The sequence below is a fragment of the Scomber japonicus genome, chromosome 17, assembly GCF_027409825.1.
Source record: "Scomber japonicus isolate fScoJap1 chromosome 17, fScoJap1.pri, whole genome shotgun sequence".
Lineage (NCBI taxonomy): Eukaryota > Metazoa > Chordata > Actinopteri > Scombriformes > Scombridae > Scomber > Scomber japonicus.
In genome coordinates, this window is record NC_070594.1 from 17,670,044 (window position 1) to 17,694,371 (window position 24,328).

A 24,328-nucleotide genomic window follows, 5' to 3' on the forward strand; every position below is an offset into this window, starting at 1 on the left:
AGAACAAGGTCATCCTTTCTATGATAATGTATTGTATATAATCTGACTGTTTACTCTGCTCCGGGCTCGCTCTGCCATCTCACGCCTGAGACAGCAAGGAGTCCGTCTGCAGACGACTGAATAAACCAGAGAAAGACAACGTACCGGCTTTGTGCTTCTTGCTAATAAAAAATTGCCAGAACAGGTCACTTCTCTTATTTTATCCTTTTTTCTTGTACTTTACAATTTGACTGCATAAAGTGTGTACAGCACATCATCACTAGTTTTAGTAAATTCCTGCATAAAGGCAATTATTTTATTAAGGTTAATAAAATATTATTGTTTTCCTAGTTGCTTGCATTAATTAAAAATGTATAAATTACTTTCTATGACAGTGTTCAGGAAACTTCTCTATTGTTTATCAATGACATTGATGTTTACCAAATTTTCAATAGCTTACCATAAAAGCAGGCGATGATAAAAAGCAGCCATCATAATCTATGCGGTAACTGATACAGGTTGATCAATGACTCACTGAATGTGAGCCTGCATGTGAGTCACTGAGTTCAAGCCCTGTGACTTTTAGACTGTATGCTGCAGACATATTGTATTTGATAACGCATAAAATACATGAATACAAGTTTTTAGATCAATATAATTTATGTTTTATATGTCATATTTGAAATATCAATGAAAGAAAAGCATATCAAACTGTACTTGATTGGTGAGTTATTTTATTTAATCCTTATTAGACAGCTCCAGGTTTAATATTTCACCAGTATGCAGAATATATCTAATAGAATATATCTTTATAATCATGTATATCACAGTGAGTCACTTATACGCACACACACTGTATGAGTCATCTATCACTCTGTATCAGTTACTCCAGTTTTTCCTCTGTCCCTCTCTCTTCTTCTCTTTATTGTATTATAAAGCATGCCCAGTCACAGCGTGACTCAACCAGACGAGAGATGCTACTGCTGCTGAAGCTACTGCTACTGCTGCTGCCGTTACAGGACACCACCAGCAGGTCAAACTATGCTGCTTTCAGTGCTCGAAGCTACAGTATAGGGTAACACTTTATTTCAACATGTCTCCCCTTTTTAGCATGTATAAGCAATATACATATACATTAATACATTTTTATACAGACATTTTTTTCACATTTATTAATGTATTTGTCAACAGCTATAACTGCTCTTATAACTCCGGCTGTGTATTCATCGTTAATCAATGCTTGATAACACTGTTCACATCATTATATGATGAACCTTACAGCATGTTATAAAGCCTTTATTAACTGTCCAAATGAAAAATATCGATCATAGTGACATTTAAAATTGTGTATATATTTAAAGCTCATAAAGACATAATATGCATCTATGTAATATGATGTAACTGATCATTAAATACAAACAAACTGTATCTCTAACATACTTAATTATCCATTGTGATTTATTTATTTATTTACCATGCGGAAAACAATGATACAATGTAGAATCCATATGTAAACCTGGTATGGAGGAGAAAAAACTGCAATAAGCTAACACATTTTTACGCTCTGCTGCCATTGAGGAATGTATATTGACCATTGGTTAAGATTTGTGGTAAAATGGATAAAACCGCATTAGCATAATATTGTAATAAACACTAAGTCCGAGCCAAACATCTCTACCGTTGATTATACAACCACAGATGTTGAGAAATACAGCAGGAGCCAACATAAATGGTATAGAAGTAGTTTGTGAGAACACTGTCATCACTTGGGTTAATTTCCTTCCTGTGCTCAAGATATATACTTATAGTGCCCGTGACAGTTTGTGGCCCATGCAACATCTGCTTATTCACATTCTTTCATATGGAAAGAGAAATTGTATCTGAGGCATAGCTGGCAGTTGGCCCGACATGCAACTCAAAATCAAAAACATCCACAAGGAGTCAGAAACAATGCCTGTGTTTTTATGTCAGGATTTTTGGGAGAGTGTATGAAATAGAAACTGACAGAGGGATTTCACTCACTGTCGTTTTATAGAAAGGTTACTTTGGGCCACTTGAGAGTTGGCTTTCAAGAGCTCATCTACAATCTAGATGAAAAGTTTGTATAGGTAGTGAAATAAGTTTCATATGTGTAAATAGTGTCAAAATTAGTTTATATTCTATGGGCATTGAATAAAAAACAGATTTAGAGCTGCAATATTATCATTTATCATCTCTTTATAGAATCATTACATGACATAATTGTCATACAGAGAAAATGAATGGTAACTACTTCTTTCTTCTTACCAACATGTATTCAGACATGCGGTCATAAATATTACTAAAATTGTCTCAATGGGATGATGGTGACAAGCAGCAGCCCACCTGAAAGTCAGTATTTGGCTACAAACTCATGCTGTACAGCCAAACAGAACTGTATTTGAAATCCTAGCAGAGATCCCAATGTTCCCAAAGATACCAAATATGTCAGTCTGAAATATGGCAAAATGTGTATGAAATGATGCACAAGACATATAGAACATTCAACAAAGAGCTGCCACAAGATGATACACAATTTATAGATTTTTATATACACGATAACACGGAAAAAAGGGGAAAAAGAGATGGAGAGAGAAACAGGTGGGGTGTGACATGTAACAAAGGTCCCTGATTCAAATTGAACCCCTTGCGGGTTGACAGCACAGTGTAAACCTTAACCATCCAGCTACCAGGGAGCCAGATGACCCATAAAAGTACTTACAGGGGAGTAAAAGGGGATAAACAGATGTTAAGGTTGTATGTGTATCATGCATATTGAGGTAATTATCATATTTTCAACAGATCAGACACCTCCAACATACATCACATTTAAACCTCTCTCTGCTTCAGTCCCCCATCTGTTTCATAACGTTTAAACATCTTCCATCACGTAAGGAGAACCTCAGGCTCTGCTCACATGCCATATTGAAGTGATTCATCTTTGATAAGGACGTCAGTTTCTGGGCAAGTAGCCACAATATTAAGGTTCTGTGAATGTTATCCCCACTAGTGTAACTATGGTAAAGAAATACTTTATATTTTCCAATCAGCCTCTCTTTACAACACAAGTGCCCAGTTTATCATTGATGGTTTAATAATAACTTCTCCAGGGTGCTGGAAATGTTTAATAAGGGTCAGGGGTCACATTTAATAGTCAGTACTGTTGATACACTGCCATCAACACCTTTCCACTCCTCAATGCCTACTCAGCTTCTTTTTATGAATGTATGAATCCTACAGCTCATCCGCCTCAGGGTGTGGAAGTATTACTGTAGAAGAATGATTTGCAAAAGTTTATGGAGAGTTGTGTAACTGTATCTCAATCCATGTGTACATAATCACTTACTAAATAAAAACCCTAATTGTGTTCTGAGATTTCTGAAGGTGTTCAAGAATCTGCACGTGTGTATTCAGAATCTGTGTGTGTAGTCAGATATGTGAATGTGTAAAAAATAAAAATAAAAATCCTTAAATCTGTGTCCAAATTTGAAAGTGTTTTGAGATATTGAAAAAGTGCAGACAGGTCTGTAAATGCCTAAGTAGTTCTGTAAATGTATATATCATCGGTCACAGCTCAGGCAGGCCTTTTGATTGTCTTTTTTACTCATGGCTTTTGCTGCACTTCTGCCATGGCACTTACACAACTCTCCACGCACATTTGCAAATATTTCTGCTACAGTAATACCTCCATATAAAGGTTCAGTGAGTTTTATGGTCTGAGATGCGCTTTAAAATGTTGTCTCATGACTTGGATTTTTGTCACGTACACTGTTCGTGATTGAGAGCGGTCATCTCTCAGACCTCTCTCTCTCGAACAGGTGGTTTTTCTTTTATCCAAAGTGTTTTCACCCACAGGACTGCAGCTGACTGGATGTGTTTTAGTTGTTGTGCAATGCAGTGTTGTGCATGACATACTCAAGGAAAGCAGCCATGTCTGAGATGCATGAACTGGTGTGTTTGGAGTTTCACCAATCAGACCAGAAGATTTAAATCGAGGATAGTGTCCACGCCAATCTTTTGTTGAACTGAGATAAATGAATGTCTCAAACCTGTCTAGGTGCTTTTACACATAATCTTTCATTCAGATGTGACTCACATGTGCTTAGATGTGCATTATACAGTAAAGTAACCACAATACACTCATGTGATAAAGCATCGCACAGGCAGCCTCCTACACATGAGAGGGAGCCTTGACTAAACCTCCACACACCCACACTCTATACCACCATCCATCCCCACCTCCACCAATGCAATACCCTTTTCCCTACCTGCCTGTCTTCTAAAATAACTTTTTTTTTTACAACTGCTCATGACTGCAATCCAATCACTCATGTCTACACTTGGTTGATACTGACAGATTAATGCAGGCAAAACATACCGACATAGACTCGGGTGCATCTGGGAAAACAAACAAGGATTGATATCAAAAAGATAAAAACAACGGTGCAAGGTAAGCCATCCTGTCAACTCTCTTCAGAGATAAAAAAAAGTAAAATATGGATTGAGTTGAGGGGATGGGGCGTGCACCACCTTTCTCAAGTTGTTTAGTCCATACTACCCTCTAGTGGTGAACTGACATCCCCTTATACAGCATTTCCCACTGTTGACTTGTCCCATTTACTCCAACTATAAGGCTTTAAAGGTGTCACTAAACACAGAACAGTAGTTGTCCTTTGATGCTTCGAAATTGCTGCATGCTGTACATCTACAAGTAGGGACATCTGGCAAATTTAAGAAATAATCAATAAGTAGGAATATCATTACTCCATAACAATCCCAGAAGCAATATATAGGTGCATATGACTTAATGTCTGTCAAAAAAAAAAAAAGAGCAAAAATTAGTGCAGCTCCGGTCATCAGGAGAGAAACAATGTGCATGCCAGAGGATGATTTATATTCAATTAAATCCAAGTGAGCAAACCTCATAGGACCAAGGGCCAAGTGCCCAAACTGATTAGTGACTGGATAGAGCCCTGCAGAGTCCAGGAGAGGTTGGAAAAAGCTGGCGTAAAGGGTTGAAACTTGCAGCAAACTTTATCCCCTGTGTCACGCAGGATTGTGCTGCACCTTTGGACTTTACTGACAGGTCACAAGACACAACTACCCCGTGCGACCTCTTTAAAGACCCCCCGCAATCTTGAGAGAGCAGGAACTGCATGGGAGCTGTCAGACAGGTTTAACCGATTCCGGGATACAAACCAAGGCAATTCAACTAGCGTGGCGCTACTTAGTGGAATAAAGTGCTTTCCTGCCAAATGTGAACTCAAAGGGGATCAGATTTTAGATTTCAGTGACACATTTTTGTTATTTTGCCACTGTGAAATTATATTAATGCTGCAGGAATTTCACAGAAGTTACTCTTCTTGCCCTTGTTCATTAAAGCCTGCTAAAGCACTGCAACATTCAACAAGATTGGAAATCAACAGTCATGCAAGAAATCTTTCAAAAATCTTTTATCTTTCACCAGTCTGTACAATTCAGCACACATTAAAACAACATTAAATACAAAACAGTAAATATCCCTTGGTCCCCATTATTCTCATAGTGCATTCAGCTAGCACCTTTCAACAGTCATTCCAGTCCTTACTGACATCGTCCAACAATCCTTTAAACATTCATCAGAAGGAATCTGCACCCCCCGCCCCCAAATTCAGGATTAGTATAGGAAAGACATGGATTCCTAATTCCTCCCAGTAAAGCCCATGTACGGAAATAATATCAGCGCTCAGTCAGTCTTCTCTCTGTTCATTCTGCGGGCCTTTCGCTTGAGCTGGAGTGTCTTCAGCTCAGTCATGGTGGAAAAGGTCCTGTACACCCACACCATCTGTCAAAGTGTAACACAGACACATGAAAAGGTGTTTTCTATGAGATACACACAAAATAGTAACACACTTAGTGTGACAAGCTTGAGAATAAGCAGTAAAACCTACCACAATGATAACTGTGTTGAGCAGAAGAGGGATGGAGTAGACCAAAGATATAAACATGCCCTTGGAATCAAAGTACTGGAAATTAGAAAAGGACCTGCGGTAGATAATAAAGGTTGAGGTCAACATTTGGTTGGTAATTGCTGCAGGTGCCTTGTTTCTCTGCATAAACAACACAGCTCCTACAACACACATGATGGTATTAAAATCTTCTTGTACTACTGCCAAACATCAGCCTTACCTCCAGTTCATGGCTGCCAGCTCATTTACATATTCAGCAGTATACACCAAGCCAACTGTGGAGAGAGGTAATGGCAGTCTATGAGAAGTCTGATCACATGCACTCCAATAATAATACAGTTTGTAGGCTGGATACTCAACTCTTCTGACATTTCTTTACATTGTCATACCCTGGAATTGGGTTGTTGGGTTCCAATACTGACATAGCCAGTTATGTTTTTTTACTAATGCATATGTCAGTCGATGAGTAGCATTTCATTGTGTTTGTTTTGTGTGTAAGATGTCCAGCTCAGTGTGTGTGTCTTAGTAAACATTCTTAAAGAGCTGTGACAATTGGTTGTAATAATCATTAGCTGCAGTCCTAAATTCTTGACAGACAAACTTAAAAGGATGCCTTTCAAAATTGCCTTACTATTTTAAGTGTTCAAAAAAAAAAAGAATGCTGTCCAATATATTGTTATCTAAATTTTTCAATTTTCAAATATCAATACTGGTAGCAGATTCAGGAACACAATATCTACGATGGAGTATTAGGGCCAGACTAAGAGAACAAATGTTTGTTATTAATTAAGAGAATAAAGTTATAATATTTGGTCTACGAGAATAAAGTCGTATTATTACAAGAATAAAGTCGTAATATTACTAGAATAAAGTCGTAATATTACTAGAATAAAGTAGTAATTTTATGAGAACTCTTAGAAGAAAGAGCAGTCTTCCCCTGCATTAAAATGAGGAACGTTGAGTATCTTGTGAAGTTATACTTTGGTATCGGTTTCACAAATAAGGAAATACTTCATCTTTTGGCACATCAGCATCAAATTATTATCAGTATCAGGACTTTGAAACGATTGTGCAAACGACTGTGTCTATTTTGAAGAAAGAACCACAACAGACTTGGAAGAAATTGCTTCTTTTGTGGAAGAGGAGGTGCTGACTGACTGCAAGACATCAGCTAAGTGTTATTTTAATAAGCTCCTGATGTACTTACAAACTTTCCAATGCATCGATTTATGAGTAAAGACCCTATTTGTCAACTTGAATCAACTGAGGTGTGGCTCTGCTGTTAATACTGCTGCTGTTTTTGTTTATATCGTATTAAATTTAACCTCTTTCTCATTATCTGACAAACACTGACATGAATCCTGCTGTCTGTTTCAATCTGTAGGGAAAAATATAAAGCTGATAAATATTAAAGTAAATCTACATATGATGATCAAATAAGTAGAGCAGAGTGAAAAACTATGAATCGATTGCTGCTTATCACTATTAATGACATGAGAGTTGATATTCCCTGCTTAAGTAAAGGGATTTTTGATTACACACAAGAAAATGTTCTTCAGGAAATTGCTAAATATTATAGGTGACAAACAGAGTGGGAAAGTACCCACCAGGGTTTATCTGCTCCACTGACATTTTAACAGTTCTTTACTTGAATTGTCTTGAATGAACTCAAAAGTTCATCATGTAGTGAGAAATACTGTGTTTTATGTTTGTACAGACAATGTTTAGAAGGAAAGGAAATGGGAAGGAAACTGCAGTCAGTACACAGTAAAGACGTGTGTCAATGCAGACTGAATAATCTGATTTATTCAGGCCATGATTTAAAAAAAAGTTTCAAGACCAATAACAATTCTGGCTGCTATTAAAGTGAGTGTTAACTAAATGTAGTAGTTGTTGCAGGATATCTGTATTATCCACTCACCCATGAGCAGGAAGTGGCAGATCTGAGCTCTGTAATACCTGCAGGTCACTACAGTCAAACTCAGACACACAACGTGAAACACCAACAAACCGATGATCCAAGGCTCCGACCACTGCACCTACAAACAGTAACAAACACATCATGAGCATCTGCTGACAGACGTGTTAGATAACCTGATAGATAACCAGATAACTATTAGCTGATGTTATTTCGCTAAACTCCTAGCTTACTAACTAGCATCAAGAATCGGGGATTAAAATTAAACTTACAGACATAAGAAAAGTCCATATTGATGTAATTCTTAAATTACTGTAGCCATCAATTGGGATGGAGCTAATATTTTCCGCTTTTTGATCCGTCATTTTCACAAAACTGGCTACTGACTGTAGCTTGTTAGCTTTAGATTTAGTTGGTGTCTCATGTAAACAAGAAGACCGAACGTTCACACCCGTATTCCACGAAGGCCCGCCCTACTATACCTCTTATTGGCTAGGACTCTTACCTCCATTGGTTGGTTTAGGGGTGAGGACTAGGATTGGTTATAGTTAGTGGATAAGAGCCAATCAGAGGTTGAGAAGGGCGGGTCTTCGCAGAATGCAGGTGGAAAAAAACGCGATTGCGGAAGGAGCAAAGCTCTCGCCGTAGGTGACGTCACAGACGCGATTTGTGTATTTCGGACATTTTTTTAAACACTATTTTTACAATTCGTATTTATAATTACATTTTTGAAACATGTAGAATTGCCTCAATTTAAGTTTGATGTGTTATTCTACTGTATTATTAGTATTATTGCCCATGTCCCTCCTGTTTTATATTTCCTGCTAAAAGGAAAAAAAAAAAAAAAATCCATTTGCAATGTTTGATAAAGTCTTTAAAAAGGGATTTTTAAAGATGTATTTTTTTCCTAGTGAATGGAAAGAGCTTTCTGCATCATCCTTTCACTGAATGTTTATTTATGTAGTTATAATTTAATTCCCTGGCACTTTGTTTTCTCTTTTTGTTCATATATGTACATATACAAATATGCAATATACAATATATAAACCTTGTGTATTTGAATTTCTGTCACTGAGTAAAGGCTGACTGTATTTCACAAACACACGACAAATAATAGAAAATAAATAAAAAAAAAACAAATGGGTTTGGTGCACATTTTATTACACTACAACTTACACATATCATGACTTGCAAAACCTTCACAGCTGAACAAGCTTTCATGTCTATAGACATGCTCAGGTTTGCTTTACCTTCAAAAGTCACAATGTTATTTATGCCTCAGACTGTGAATCCTCTTAATCTTTCACCTCACTGTGATTTAGCCTCTTAATCATCATTGCCTTGAAGGATCCATGTCTGTTGCTGATCTTACTACAAAGCACAGGCAATTTGAGAAATACTCTTGAGATCTGTGGTCCAGTTGCTCCACTCTGGGATGAAGGGCTGGCCTGGTTTCTCATGGCACGAATCACAGTTCCTGTCTCCCTCTAATAGCCTTGATTTACACATCTTTTCACTTGCCTGTTATGTCTTTCCTGCCTATAAATCCCTTTGAGAGGCATCTGCCCTTATTCACCTCATCTATAGCTACAGTAAATATTCCTGTCATGCATGTCCTTCAGTAGGACCACATTCCCACATTCCTCTTCTACACACATGCAAACACCAGCTTGATGTTTGATATAAAACATTTGCCAAGGCACGTCATATTTCCAGTGTCTCCTCATTAGGGATTAATAAATGCACGAGCAATACACAATTCAGGTTAAAGGAGATCATTCACTGTTCTACTCAAAAAACTAATTTTATGATCCTCACTCTGTACAGTTTCTGCAACATCATTAGTGTCAAAATGTGAAAAAAAGTGTTTCAATCAATCAACTATTTAAAAAATACATATGTTAAGTCACCAAAAGTACAATTTACAACAATATGGATCAATTTTTGGGTACAGTTTGGAAACAAATATAAAAACAAAGTCAAATACGTAAACAATATAAACATGCCAAACAGCCTTTGGTCAGTATTCACAGAGTATTACAGTTTGGAGGAGGAGCATGTGTGTCAGTTCAGGTCCGGTTTCTCCCTGGGTGAAAGTCAGGGACAAAGGTAGCTGCCACTGTGATCGGAGTAGAGTAGCCGAGGGCAAAATTGTACAGACCAAGCATTAGACACTTCCAAGTGGAGCGCAGAGCCTTCCCAACATTCTGAAAGACAATTATACAACCACAGATTAATCATTTATTCTGTTAATGTAAAAATTCACATTCTTAGTCATCTGCTTGGTTACTTAGAAGAGGATGAGAAGGGAAATGGACATGGATCAAGGCTGAGTCACTTCGTCTTATCTGAATCATTTCATTATAATAATTCACATTCCTTGGTTATTCAGTAATTTTGGCAGAATCAGGTTCAAAAAAATGATGGGTTTAAGGATGGGGACAGGGCACTGTTTAAAGAAAGGCACATGTGGCGTTTTGGAACAATAGCACAGCAGGGGAAGAAGCACAGTCTGTTTTTACTCCTTAAATATACACAAGGAATCCCGTGAACACTATTGTCTCCTGAGTTCTGTGAAAAGGAAAGGGCTGACCGGCAGAAGCGGAGACAGGAAGTCAGATGTTTTTGCAAAAAGAAAAAAGAAAAAAAAAATCCAACTTCCTCAATTCAACATGCACAACCATATCAACTATTTGAACTGACTATTATACATGAATCTATGTGAAGTCAAATATCAAACAAATTTAATATGAAGCAGTAAATAGAATGATAGCAACTTAATAACCTTTGACAGACTTATGTGGGCTATGATGACTGATAAGGGTGTGTTACTCCTCAGTGTAAACACATGTGCCTGGTCACTGATTATCTTGATGGTAATAATACTTCCTTATCAATCACATGTGAGAGTGGGTCATAAAGACATTGACCCAGTAAATACATACCTAATGTTGAAGACACAACAACTTCTTTATGCAAGTGGACAACACTATAGAGCAGCATGTCCTGACCTCTACACTTTATTTTATAGTTATTGGGAACACTGGGGATGATCAAGCACTCACAACACACAACATGGACCATCAAAACACCTGACACATGCAAATGATATAATTCAGGATGATTTATAGAGAATTACACTTATCTTGATTGTTTGGTTTGTTTCATGTGAGTTTGGATGTTTGGACTTGTTTTTCAGATTTTCTAGAATTACTACTCAGATCAGTTGAATGAGGCTGATTGATTGATGCCAAATTGAAAAAATGAACAACTTTTAACTTACCCAAATTGAATCTACAAGAAAAGACAAAAAGTTTGATCTGATCAAATAGGTTACAAGACACACACTGTTTTTGCATATTAACATTTCAAGTAAAACAGTCAATTTCAGTTAACTGTACGTGCACTTTTCAAAAGCTACATTTTACTTCCTCATTGCTTTGTGTAAATATTACCATACCCACTAGTGAATGGCTAATTATACTGTATACATTAGATTGGACAGTGAGAGATACTCAACTGTAATTATTATAATAATGTGATCATACAAAATAGCATTAAGCCTGCCACTCATTTATGGCTTGTTTACCTGAATTTTACACACACGTGCAGCTGATAAGAGTCTGTTATCTGGGGTCACAATTCATAAGCCATTTCATTATTATGGGTTATAAAGATTCAGTTAAGATATAGTGTAAACAGGCCATTGATGTGGTCAAAGGGATTCACTTGATTGTGATAAGTTTTTGTTTTGTGCTGCCTATAACTTAATAACAACCAGAAAACCAGAGATCCAAGAGTGACCAGCTGATAAGTGAGCTGCAGGTTCTGACCTCTTCATCATCTGTCAGGATTTTCTCTCTTTGCACCAGACAGAGACTAGAGAGGTGACACCTATGAAGCTTTAAAGCTCTTTAATGAGAGTAATCTCTGGTTTTAGTCTAGCTGGGTCAATTGGAGCACAGAAGTTAGGTCAGCAATCCCAGAGGAGCCTTTGCTGTGTGCCAAAGAGAATGCAGCTGTGATATTTATGTGATCATTGTTTCAAGCTTTTGATCAAGACTGTCCAACTTCAGGATTTTGTGATCTCTGAACTCTGAAACTGCAAACAATTCAGCTATACATGCATTTCTTCTTAGATACAGGGGTACACAGGGGCTCAGTTTAATCACAGATAGGGATAATGGGGACGACATTACAGTAAAAACAAATTACCAAATTATATTGTTCATGATTTAGAGTAAAGGTGATCACATTGCTATTTTATTTGATCACCGTATCTAGATAAAAAAACCTGCATAGATTGATTAGTTTAATAATAAGTATTAGTATTAGAATGACTTGAACAAGGCTGGTTGAAGCATTTTAATTTAACCCCCCCCCCCCAATAGTTTGAACACAAGTTTCTCATTTCAATGTATCTTCATCATGATATAGTTTTAGCAAAACAGTACAGAAGACCTACCTTCTTCACTTTTTTGTACTTTTCTTTCTTCCTTTTCTTCTTCTCTTCTTTTGCCTTCATTTGTGCCTCTTCATCCATCAGTGGCTCATATCTCTCAGGTAGAAAGGCAAAATGTACTTCTCTGTGGTTTTTCTCATTTTGTCTGTCATCCTCTGCCACTTGCTGGCTGTCAATATGATCCAGGCTCCCTGCATGATCCACGCAGTCCACATGTCGTTGATACTTTGCTCCTCGTATACTCAGTGACTCAACTGTCGCTGCTGCATTTATGTCAAACAACCTCGATGAGAGAGATTTGGGCTTCATTGTTGTCCTCTTGTTGCAGCTCTCAGAGATGAAATTTTAAAAAGTACTGCTTCCCTTAGGAGGTCAGGTATGTTGTCAACAGTTATTATTGTGCATGAGTGGAAGTGCATTCCAGTGGACCGCCTTGTGTGGAGGATTTGGCATAGAGCCCTTAAAGGTGCAAATCCTCCTTCCTCACAAGGCTGACCTTAATAGGTCTTAAAGTTTCAAGTTGAATGTTGTAAGACAGACCTTAATCAAAGTGACTTTTATCCAGGGAATAATAAGTATAGCTGAGAAAAACATGATTATGTGATTACCATGTCCGGTGGTATTGTGGAAAGAAAAAAACCCTAAAATAAAACATTATTGAAGAGATCAGGTTGGTGATTGTCTATATTTTTCTAATAGTCAACAAATCCCAGCATTAGTGTATAAATGTGCATTTAACTACAGCTCAAAAAAGGCAGTCTTTACTCCTGTTTAAGACTTTACGTGATGATTGTTGATGGTGAAACCCTGGATTTGTGTGACCAGTTCATTTGGATTTATATTTGACTGTAAGTAGAAACAAGCGTGCTAGGGACTGATAGCTTCAGACAGATGGATTTTTCCTTGAAACAACCACCAAGAAAGTATGAGTATGATTTACATGATATGATTATATGTTTTGATCAGCTGGAGTTTTGAAATCTAAATTATTTTAGAGGACAGACTTGTCACCACGATATTAATGATGCTTCTAAAAACAACACCCAAAGCTTCATTTGCCTCTTAACTCGTTTGACTTTATAAACAAAATCAGCATCAGCTTAAAATGACATTGATTCAAACAATGTGCTAGTTTTCAAAGCATCTAACAAGTATTTTGGCAATATGTAGAAAAACTGGTGCTTACACAGTACGGTGTCATAGTACAAAATATTTATGACACTCCTCAACTTTGAACAGCTGTTCTTGGCTCTGAACAAAAAGAGCAGTTGAACTTAATGACTAGAGATCAACAATTTCCCTACAAATGGGAATCACTGGACAGCTCTAGCTTGCCCTGCTGTGGCCCATCCTGCTCTCATGGACAGTCCTAGCTAGTGGTCTCATCACCTCATTTAATATTAAATTACAAGTAGTAATACTACTGATCCTCGTCTTGATTTCTTTGGTTTTTGTTGCCGCGGTCTGGATCTTTGAGACGGAGGATTTGGATGATTTTACTCACAGGAAGGGAACTGAAAAAAGAGTAAAGAAAACAAACATGAAAATGTGTACCTTTGAGTCTGAATGAACAAGCAGCCTTTCCCAGGAACACCAACTACTTTACTGAAATGAAACAGTCTCATGCTCTCATCATAACTAATTTACTAAGTAAATATACAGTAACTAATTCAATAAATCACATGTGGATGGTCTAAAGGCCTTGATACACAAATTATAAACCAATGTTGTAGCAGTGGTTACCTCATACTCTGTGGGGTGAGGAAAATAAACTGTCTGTGGCGCTGGCTGGCAGCCACCTTCAGCATCATGTCCATTGATATCCTCCTGTTCACCATATCCTAATTGAAGAAAACAAACTTGAAATGTAATGCCATTTTTTTAAGAATAAGACTTTCTCACAACCTTATCCCTCTTTAATACCGGTTTTATGTCGGGTTTACAATTTAGGGATTTAGCATAAGTTCATAGCCAGACAAACATAGACTCTTATTACCATGTAAACATCAAACTCGTCAAGGCAGCGAAAAGGCGTCTCTGTGATGGCCCAAAGAGATAGAACAAAGCAAACAGTGGAGAAGGAGCGCTCGCCTCCTGACAGGGAGCGCATGTCACTCAAGTCAGCCTTGTTTCCTTGACCTGGCTGCACCTACAGAGGAGACAGTTGCAGTCATGTTTTTTTTTAAGTTAGAGTAATTAATAAAAAACATTAACTGTGTTCTCATGTAGATTTTCATTCCACACGTGTCACACAATGCACCATAAAAACCAACACTTCAAAGTACATTTTTAGATGGAATACAAGTTATCTTCTTACTGAGATGGAGAGTGTTTCATTCTTGTGATCAAAGGTCATACTTCCAGTGTATCCTCTCTGAGCCAGCATGCTATCAAAGTAGTATTTACAGCGGGCCGAAAGGAACCTGATGGACAAAGATGGAAGGCACAAAGAATGCATAATTAATTAACATAATTAATTAACTAGTACAGAATAACTACTACATGTCCTTCACTAGCATAGAGCAAATATAATACAGCTGGTACACAATGAAAAGAGCATCATGTCACATTGGCAACTTAGGGGTAATTTTCCAAAACACATTTCATCAATTATAATCAATTTGTGTCACAGGTTGCATTATCACTGCTTAATGGCAAAAGCGATCTGTCTTTTCAAACTTGCCTCCTGAATTCAGAGTAAACCTGGACTCTATGAGTCATGACACTGTCCAGGCTTTTGATGAAGCTGTTGAGGTTCTTCATTTGCTGTGCCATGTTGTTGTAGCTCTCCAGCGCCTCACGGTACTGCCTAGATGTGAAGATGAACAAGCAGGAAAATGGTAATGTTAAAGAGGATGTGGTATTTTATGGTACTGTGGTTTGCCAGGTTTAATTGTTTAGTAACAGATGGAGCAATATTTCATAAAAAAACTTAAACACATGTATTTTAAAACACTACAACAGCAGTTATGTCACATGTAACATACCTCACAACTTCTTCACGGTCACCTTGTTGTTCTTGCTGAGTCGTGATCTTAACCTTGAGTCGGTTGATCTCACTGTCCAGGCTCCTGGCTGTCCGACGTACTTCCAGGCGCTCTGGGCAGATCTCTTGGGCCTTGGATATAGATGTCTGAAAGGCAGAGTGAAACAAATAATCAATGTGTAAGATACAAAGCAGGTGAATAGTACAATAGTACCTCCACTGAAATAAAGTGACGTGAATCAGAGAGCTGATACAACACAAGCAAAGATCTAGTCAGGAGAGAACTTGAATGAGTGCCATAAAGCTAAATTGGAGTCTGATAACAGGCAGAGGCAACGCATAGAAGTTGATTTATTAAACACACCTGCAGTTCCTGTTCCTTGCTTTTAAGGGTGCCTTCCATGTTCTGGATGTTTCGGAGATGGGTACTGCGCTTCTCGTCGTAGTGTTTCTTGTGATGCTTGCACTTCATCACCTCCTGATCAGTCTTACTCAGCTCATCCTTTAATAGGACAGAGAAAAACAGGCACACAACATTTAATACACTCTTAGTTTAATAAACGTAATAATAATAGTTAGGGGACGTTGGCTGCTGTGAGAGACTGAGACGATACCCAAATAACAATTAAGAACTTCTTCAGCTGAAAAGATTTGTACCTCTGGATTAAGGTCTTCAAGTAACAATGCAATGTTAATCTTATGTTAATGCAAACTTAAAGAAAGCATCCTGTTGCTGCTTTACAGCCAATTCAGCAATTATGTCTGTCTCAAGGTTTTTCTCTTTCATTTCTGGAAGGCAGAAAAGGCAATTTCATAAGTCTGACATGTTGGGATTTGACGATTCTACATACAGACTGACTTTACATATAGTGAAAGCAAAGGGTGTTAATCAAAAACTCTCTTATTCTAATGACTGAAAATCTTGAGTCTGTCTGCTATAACCTTGATTGAATCGGCCTCTTCAGCGATGGTGTTGATCTTCTCTTTGTGCTGATTGTACTCCCTCTCTGCCTTCTCATAGGAGGCCTTGAGGTCGGCCATCTGAGTTCGTGCCTCCTCGTGCTCTGCACGCTTTGAAGAGATTTTACTCACAATCTCCTGGAGATCCTCCTCCTGTGGTAGAGCAGTGACAGCAGCATATATCAAATAGCATCTGTCAGTAGGTGGTAAATTCTCTGGAGCTCCAACATTTTTTCGAAGTGGAATAATAAGTTCAGTTGATATGTTTATCTCTTGAGCTTAGTACAGGTGCAGTGAATCAGGCCAGAGTATTTCACTATAATGTTGGGGGTTCTGTACTAACCAGGGGCTTGAGATCCTCTGACTGAGGCTCCTCTACATTCTGCAGGTCTGTCAGCTCCAGTTGTAGCTTTGTGGCTTTATCCTAGAAGACATGCACAAACCTCACATTCAAAGTCATATCAGAGCAGAAATGGCACTACACCTAACAGTTATTTTCATTAATGATCAGCGTACCAACTATTTTCTTGATTAATCATTCAGGGTGTAAAATGTAAACAAATTATGAAACTGCTTATCACAATTTCTCTGAGCTGATAACGTCTTTTTATTGTCATAGGAGAGCAAGAAAACCAGAAAATATTTACATAAACTGTTCAAATGATTATTATTCATAATAATAATAATTAATTTTATCTTAAGGTTTCCAGTATTTAGTAAATGATGTATATGAGGTAAAAACATTACTTTGGTAGTCTTCTGCTCTATGTAGGCTCTTCTCTGCAGCCCTTCGTTCTGTTTGATGTCATCATCCAACTTCTTCATTTGTTGCTGGAAGCGATTTGCCTGACCTTTCTGGTTCTCTATCTCCCTCTGCAAGTGCCTGAAAGTAGAAGATGAGAGAGACATAAAAAACAAAAAAACAATCGCACAGCTTTATTCAACCATTCCCTGTTGTGATATGTGCTGTATATTTTAGTAACTATAGCTAAATGAATCCTGGTTCTATTTGCTGACTTTCTAAATAGGACAAGATAATCACAACAGCCAAAGAAGTAAAACCTAGAGAAACAACAAATATCTCCAGAAGTGAAGGGTTAGGGTCTCACACACACCTGATCTCTTCCTCAACATCTCCTGAGAGGTAGTTGGCTCTGGTCTGCTCGGCAGTGTAACTGCGGTTATTAAAGATCTGATCTCCCTCCTTGGAGAAAGCCTGGTTACAGTTCTGAGGAGGGTTTCTGCCCTGCATCACTCGCCGAGCATCGGTGCGATTCTGTGTAGGAACACACAACGAAACTCATGTCAATGCACCACAAAAATATCTATACATAGCAAATCATCTGTATGTATGTCATCATGTGTCACTGCACAACAGCTAAGGTTGCAAAATGCATTTGTATTGTAGCATATGATATTCCATTGTCAGCATAGACATGTCTAACCAGTCTTTACAGACAGTCCTCAGCTTTTACTATCATACTGACACTCATGTTATGGGAAATTTGAATTGTTTGTAACCTTTATTAATAGAATGCTCTCAATCCCTCTTTGATCAATCAGACAGTTTGCCACAACCGGGTCCTCAATTTCTAGAGCTTGAAGCACGGAGGGGTACTCATTGTGATTCACGGCCCTGATAGAAATAAAAACAAAGAACTCTGTTGTCAGTTTAAAGTCAGGTTAATGTACATCAACAGTAACAAGTTATTACAGCACAATAAATGTACAGAAGACCTCCACATTTCCAAAAAAGTGCTCATTTTTCAAACCACTCCTGCGGCAGAATCCTTAAACTTTCTATGTGTGTTAATGTACGTTCCAAACTACTCTTGTACATTCCAAGATTGCTTTTCTTTTTGATGCTTATGAGACTGTGTAAATCTGAAAACATGTTATCACTGCATTACATTATAACTGACATTAATCCAAGCATAACAATATGAAGGACAAAAAATGACATAATAACATAAATATATAAATGCATAAATAAAAAAAAAAATTCTAATTTTACATTTCTAAATGCATTTATTTATTTGTGTATTTCTACATTTATGTATGTATTTATTTATTCATTTCTACATTTATTTATTTCTTCCTCCATAATACTCCCTTATTTATTTATTTATTTATTGTTATGTCATTTTTTGTCCTTCATAGAAAAAACACCACTGTATAATATACTGTAAAATCTGAGACTAGCGTTAGCGTAGTGTCCTGGCCTCACCTCTTTCTTGTGTCATGGACGTGTGGGAGAAAATGGCTGGTAATGATCGCAGGTCTTCGGCCTGTGGAGAACACTCTGGTCATGATCCCTAACAGCACTTTCTCATCCTCATGGTTGTCACAAGTGAAAGCATGCAGCTGGCCTTTAAGACACACCTCTATAGCCAGGGCATGTTCTGGGTCCTTCAGGCTAATAAGGTAACCTGTACAACAGAAACATGTAAAGAGAGAAGGCAAGTTAGGAGTGCAGTTTATCACAGATGTCGTGCCTTGCTTGGATGAGACAACACATCTTATAATAACTAAAATGATTACAACACAGTCAATACAGAATTCTTTAAGATTCCTTCACTTTATAGTAGACACTGTTGTTTAATCTATCCTTGAATTTATGTATTCACCAAGAAATGTGAAATAGTTAAAGAAATATACACTGTGAGAACAATAAATTCTGCTCCTTATTGTCTGAAAGACACTTGAACATGACTGAATAATACTGAGTCTTACCCAGAGGTCCTCGGGGTCTGTGCCTGAACTGGCCCCTTTTGTGAGCTTCATGGATGGCGTTGAGGAGTGGGGGCATGTGCTCTCCAAAGCGCCGCAGACGATTGGATCGACTGCTTTCCATTGTCTGCAGATTTCTGCTGTTGGCTTCAATAGACTTTTGGAGTACTTCCTGCTCCCTCCTGTGGTCAGAGGTGGGTGGTGGGTGTTTCATTACGTTATAGGCTATACCTATTTCAGTGAGTGATCCAACCGCAATGTGAATACTACAGACCTGTAGGTCTCCTTGTGGTTTATTTTAGGGGATGGTAGAGAGACAATAATCTAAAATGGGCCTTTATTTCCATTTTGAACTTGTGCTGATCCAAACATCAATGTTTCTTTTTGCTGACCTCAATATTGCCCATTGTGTTTATATGTGTTTGTTTACAAAAGAGAGGTGTGTTGCAAGTGTGCAGTCTATAGATAGATAAATGGATATAGATTCAGATTTTTGGGACAATGTACCACCCGGCAAAAGTAGTTATCGTGAGAGGTTTCTTCAAGCTACCGACAGTAACTTACACCATTGGTTATGCCCAGTTTCTAACACCTTACCTCATCTTTCCTTGTTCCTCTTTGGCACGGTGGCAGGCATGCTGGTACTGGTCAATCTGCTGGCCAAAAGTGGAGATATGGTGTCTCAGTTTGTCCAGCTCAGTCTGGATTTGCTGCATGCGCTCTTTCCTGGCCTGGTTCTCTGATCCTGATGTCTGACTGATGCTAGAGGGATCAAAAAGGTGATGACGACAATTGAGAGGAGGACAAAAAGTACAGAGTGGTCATCACAGATCACAGCTCATTGTTTCATACCTTAGGTTGAGATCATTTATTCTTGATGACAGTTGAACCTTGTCCTTTTCCAGGTCCCTCAGGTTTGCCTTGCATCTGTGGACTGTGACCTATAGTTCCCAAATAATTAAAGAATCCAAATACTGGTCATTTACGAAGTCGCACAACACACACAGCAAGGATAACAGTCAATTTAAACAGCTCTAACAAGCTGACAAAGCAGAAAGTCTACTGTTTATTACTCTATTGTCTTATGTTGTAAGTTTTGAGCAATCTCTGGCACTTGAATTTCCTTCTGGATTAATTAAGTTCTATATTATCTTATATCCCTTGATGGCAGTAAACGAAGATGCAGATCAGAGCACAAGTATGCGACTGGTAGAAAAAGTTAGATACACTTTTGCGCTGTAAATAAAGCATTGATTGCCAGTTAATAACATACACAAGTTACTTTGATTTAGTGCAGGCCAACAGTATCACCTAAAAGGATTTATACCTCTTATACAAAAATCTGAAAACCTGACCTCGCTGGACTTGAGAAGGGTATTTCGTTTCTGGGCCTCTGTCTTAAGCTCAGCACATTTGGGCTGGAGCTCCTGGACCTGCTGGGTGATCCCCTCCAATTGTTCCTGGATCTGCTTGTACTTCTTCTCAGCCCCCTCGACCTTATTCTACAGGATTACATGAAAGCAGATCAGAGCAAGTAGTATTTGAGGGTAGAGGGTAGAAGAGGAGTAATACAATAGCACAAACACTCCATGAAAGTCATGTTGTCCTTAAAAAACAACAACCAGAATCCCCAAAAGAGGTCTTCACTCAATATTAATGACATGAACCAAATAGTCATATTTATACCTTCCATTCTTCCACTTTCTCATCAAATTTCTCGGTAGAACGTCTGTCTGACCGCAGCTTGTCTGTCATTGGCTCCAACTCCTTCTCCATCTCAGTGACCTGCATGTTTGAGTCAAAGTTAGTATTCCTTAGATTATATATTTTTTACAAGGAGTTTGGAATTCAAAATTGAGGGGGAAAAAAGAAGGAAAAAGGGTTCTCACCAAAGCCCAAGCCATCTGTTTCTGTAACTCCTCTAGCTTGGTGCGCATCTCATCAAGTGATGCCAGGCTCTTGTAACGGTCCTCTTTCTCCAGGTACTTCCGCTTTGTGTCTTTCAAGCTCTGTAACAGTCATAGAAACATACAAGGTATTAAATGAAGAGGGGTAACTATGTCTAGCTTTGCTACTGAACTCATATCTACAAGGAATAGTATTTTATAGTTCAACATAAATATAGTTAAATATGGAAATGTCACGCAAACTGATTCTTACTTCACTATGTTGACATGCTTTATCTTCTGTGACGTGCTTGGTAGTTTTGATGTAGACAAAGTCTTCTCTCATCTGCTCCAGCTGGGTAGCTTTCATAAAAAACTGAGCAAGAGGAACAGAACAAAAATTGAAATGAAATCTGCTTTGTACTTACAAAACAAAGATCACAAAAACAAAAGATTCTCACTTAATTGTCATCATATGTAATCACTTTCAACAAACCTTGTACTTGTCCCCCTCTCCTTTGGAGTGTAGGAAGTACTTGCTCATTTCTTGAGTGAGAACTGACACAGGATTGTTGACCTTCAGAAGAAAACATGTTACACACCTTGCAACCAACATTATAACACAGGTTTTTCCTGCACTAATGATCTATCTGAATGGGTTCAGTGAATGCAACTCAACTTTGCTTCATGCCTCTAGGGAGAGAGGAAGGAGCAGGTTCAACAGTGCTCTCCTTCTAAAGGAGGCGGGATTTAAGTTTCACGTAATGAAGTTTAAACAACACTGTACATCTATAAGATTTACACAGTTCATACCTGAATATTAAAATTGTCCAGGATGGACAAGAGCTCTTCCTTTTTGGTTGAAACAAGTTGACCTATAAGGAGAGAAAAAACATGTTTGTGAATATTTAAAGCTCGGAGAAATATTATAGTAGCTGAAGGAAGTGGTACTTCAATTACAAAACTTTTTGGCAGTGTTTAGAAATTGTCAACCTTAAACTTACTTGGAGAAATACCTACTTGTATATTACTGTACAACATTATAGCAGTGCTGTCTTAACAAAATACTGAAGTTGAGTAACCATAACTCTGCATCTTTACCTGATTTGCTCCTGAGTTTGTATGTCCTTAACCCATCACGTGTTATTCTCAGGTCCAAAATGATAGATGGACCATACACCTCAGGTTTGTAAGCATCCTTTCCTTTGTTACGCAGTGTGATTGATACATCAGCTGAGCTGAGAAAACATAGAAACACACATTGAGTGTATTATGAATGAAGAGATGCAACTTTTAAAGAGTTTTTTTTCCCATTAGTGTTCAAGATCTGACATATGGGATATATTCTCATAGTGCAGAGTAGGGCCGGAGGAGCCACAAAGTCATGTTATGACAACCCCACCTGTTTCAAATTTGAACTTGACAAAAAAGATTGTACATCAGATGATGTATTGAGATATTTACCTTTCTCCTTCCTTCACAAAACCTTTCAGTGACAATCCTCTGTTTGTGGCCTGTGCATTCCCGCCTAGGGAAACTATGAGAGCTGTCAGGACAGCACTCTTTCCACCTGTGCAATTTGTGCACAGAAAACAAATGTTTTAGACATTATAGTAAGCTTAATAGACAATACAGACGATAAAATACTAAAGGATATTCCAGAGAGAAGAATAACCTATTGCAAAAAGACACCTGTTATGTGCAAAAATATTTGTGTGAAAAGATAATTAGCACTTTCTGGTTCCAAGAGAAATATGTTGCTATACAAGCACTTAACCAGTTTGATCACTTAGTAGCTTACACGCCAGCATCCATGTGATGATGGCAGTCTGCCCCTATTCAATTCTAGTCTCTAAAAAAGTAACTGTTTTGTATCTTTTATTTAGCCTGTAAGGTTTCTAAAATGTGAATCAAAGGAGAGCATGTTTCATTCAAAATATGACTATGGCCTTGCTATTAACTATTATCTATCTCATAAAAAAAAAATCATCATCAGATCAAGAAGTGTGTGTGTTACTAACATGATCTGCAAGGGCTAAACATTGATATGATCCTGAACTTTATGTTTAAATGGGCCATCTGGTATATAACCATGGGACAAAACACCAAAGGATATGCTGCATTTCACTCTGGTTAAAAGATCCTAACGGCTTTGAGCCCCATGGTAGTGTGCTGGAACCTAAAAACCGCCATATAGCAACTTAACATGATCCATGATTAGGGCTTATCATAGAAACAGGCAAAAACATTCAGTAAAACCTGGTTTCTGAAATAGAAAACACATTTTTCTGTTCATTTCAGTTAAACAACTCTAGATAATACTGCATAATATTGTTAATATTTTCCCAACACACTGCTCACTTGGTTTTACTCACTTCCATTGTTGCCAACAATAAAATTGACATTTGGACCAAAAGTGAACGGGCCAAGGAGAGAGTGACACATGAAGTTCTTCAGTGTGATGCTCTCCACAATCCCTGCATCGCTCACCACCTCGCCGGCACATTGCATCTAAACACAGGTTAGTTATGTCACTCCACTTGAATACAGTATATACATATAGAGAGTATGAGACGAGTGATATATGTTGTTAGTTTGTTATTCTTGTAACACTGACATGTTACACAGCATGACAGTGACATGTACACACCTGTTTACTCAGCAGAGGATCTTCCTGCTCCCTATCATCAACATTTTCATCTTCCTCTTCCTCTTCCACGGGTTTAGCCCGTTTGTGGGGTTTGTCACTGACAGAGCTGCTTTTTCTTTTAGACATATTGAGCGCCTACACCACGGTGCTGTATGGGCAGAAGGAAAGTGAAACCGAAGAAAATCGTTAGCGTTTACTTCCAGCCAGGCTGCTGGTTCACCATAACTTTGTTTGACAGCGACTTTTGTCCAACAGCAAACAACAATGTCGTAACTTTTGCTGACCTAGGTAGCTAGTTAGATTTCTTACGCCAACCTCTTTGTGATTAAAAAACACTAACACGTGGTGAACGTATAGTAAATGTTAGGTATAGTTAAACGAAGACAATGACAACTGTTACAACTTAGCTGTTTACCTAACGTAGATCAGTTAGCCACGTTACCCAACTAGCTAACTAGCGCCGTATGCTAAACAAAACAACGGCTGGCACAAACTGCACATGGCTATTTTGTAGTTCGCTGTAAATCGCTATAAGAAGCTGCAACCCCTGGTAACTTCTGGAAAAGCACTTTTCCTAACTTACCTCACGGCAGCCGGTTCAGCACAACACAGCTGATGGGAGGAGAACCAGACCACTGGTTGTCGAATTCGCGCCTGGTATTCCCAGTGAAATATCGCGCGAATAAACGAGATCGAAACCTGACAGAAGCACGTTTCTCCGTTTGAGTGTTTATTTAGGAGAATGAATCACAATAAAGGCACAAACCTGTATCCAGGGTTGCAAAGGTTAC

General features: G+C 38.1%; 3 protein-coding genes across 3 annotated transcripts; all 3 read right to left on the reverse strand.

Moving 5' to 3' along the window:
• Positions 1–5,435: 5,435 nt before the first annotated feature.
• tmem18 (transmembrane protein 18) lies at positions 5,436–8,270 on the reverse strand. Its single transcript, XM_053336480.1, has 5 exons — positions 8,136–8,270; positions 7,867–7,984; positions 6,166–6,220; positions 5,928–6,021; positions 5,436–5,821 (listed from the first exon to the last, which is right to left on the reverse strand). Exons 1-5 carry the CDS (start codon positions 8,226–8,228, stop codon positions 5,723–5,725), a joined length of 459 nt encoding a protein of 152 aa, XP_053192455.1. The 5' UTR covers positions 8,229–8,270; the 3' UTR covers positions 5,436–5,722.
• A 1,603-nt stretch (positions 8,271–9,873) lies between these two features.
• si:dkey-126g1.9 (required for drug-induced death protein 1) lies at positions 9,874–12,769 on the reverse strand. The gene is made up of 2 exons (XM_053336481.1): positions 12,329–12,769; positions 9,874–10,070 (listed from the first exon to the last, which is right to left on the reverse strand). The coding sequence occupies exons 1-2, from the start codon at positions 12,632–12,634 to the stop codon at positions 9,933–9,935; spliced, it is 444 nt and encodes a 147-aa protein (XP_053192456.1). The 5' UTR covers positions 12,635–12,769; the 3' UTR covers positions 9,874–9,932.
• Positions 12,770–13,393: 624 nt separating this feature from the next.
• si:dkey-119f1.1 (Structural maintenance of chromosomes protein 6-like) lies at positions 13,394–24,189 on the reverse strand. The gene is made up of 27 exons (XM_053336484.1): positions 24,121–24,189; positions 23,538–23,685; positions 23,263–23,398; positions 22,352–22,457; positions 21,989–22,125; positions 21,701–21,762; positions 21,384–21,464; positions 21,162–21,263; positions 20,891–21,010; positions 20,688–20,786; positions 20,357–20,503; positions 19,854–19,942; positions 19,599–19,763; positions 19,005–19,183; positions 18,499–18,700; positions 17,793–17,907; positions 17,387–17,547; positions 17,019–17,154; positions 16,615–16,695; positions 16,254–16,424; positions 15,676–15,813; positions 15,313–15,458; positions 15,009–15,134; positions 14,643–14,748; positions 14,322–14,474; positions 14,069–14,166; positions 13,394–13,839 (listed from the first exon to the last, which is right to left on the reverse strand). Exons 2-27 carry the CDS (start codon positions 23,661–23,663, stop codon positions 13,746–13,748), a joined length of 3,276 nt encoding a protein of 1,091 aa, XP_053192459.1. The 5' UTR covers positions 23,664–23,685; positions 24,121–24,189; the 3' UTR covers positions 13,394–13,745.
• Between the last annotated feature and the right edge of the window lie 139 nt (positions 24,190–24,328).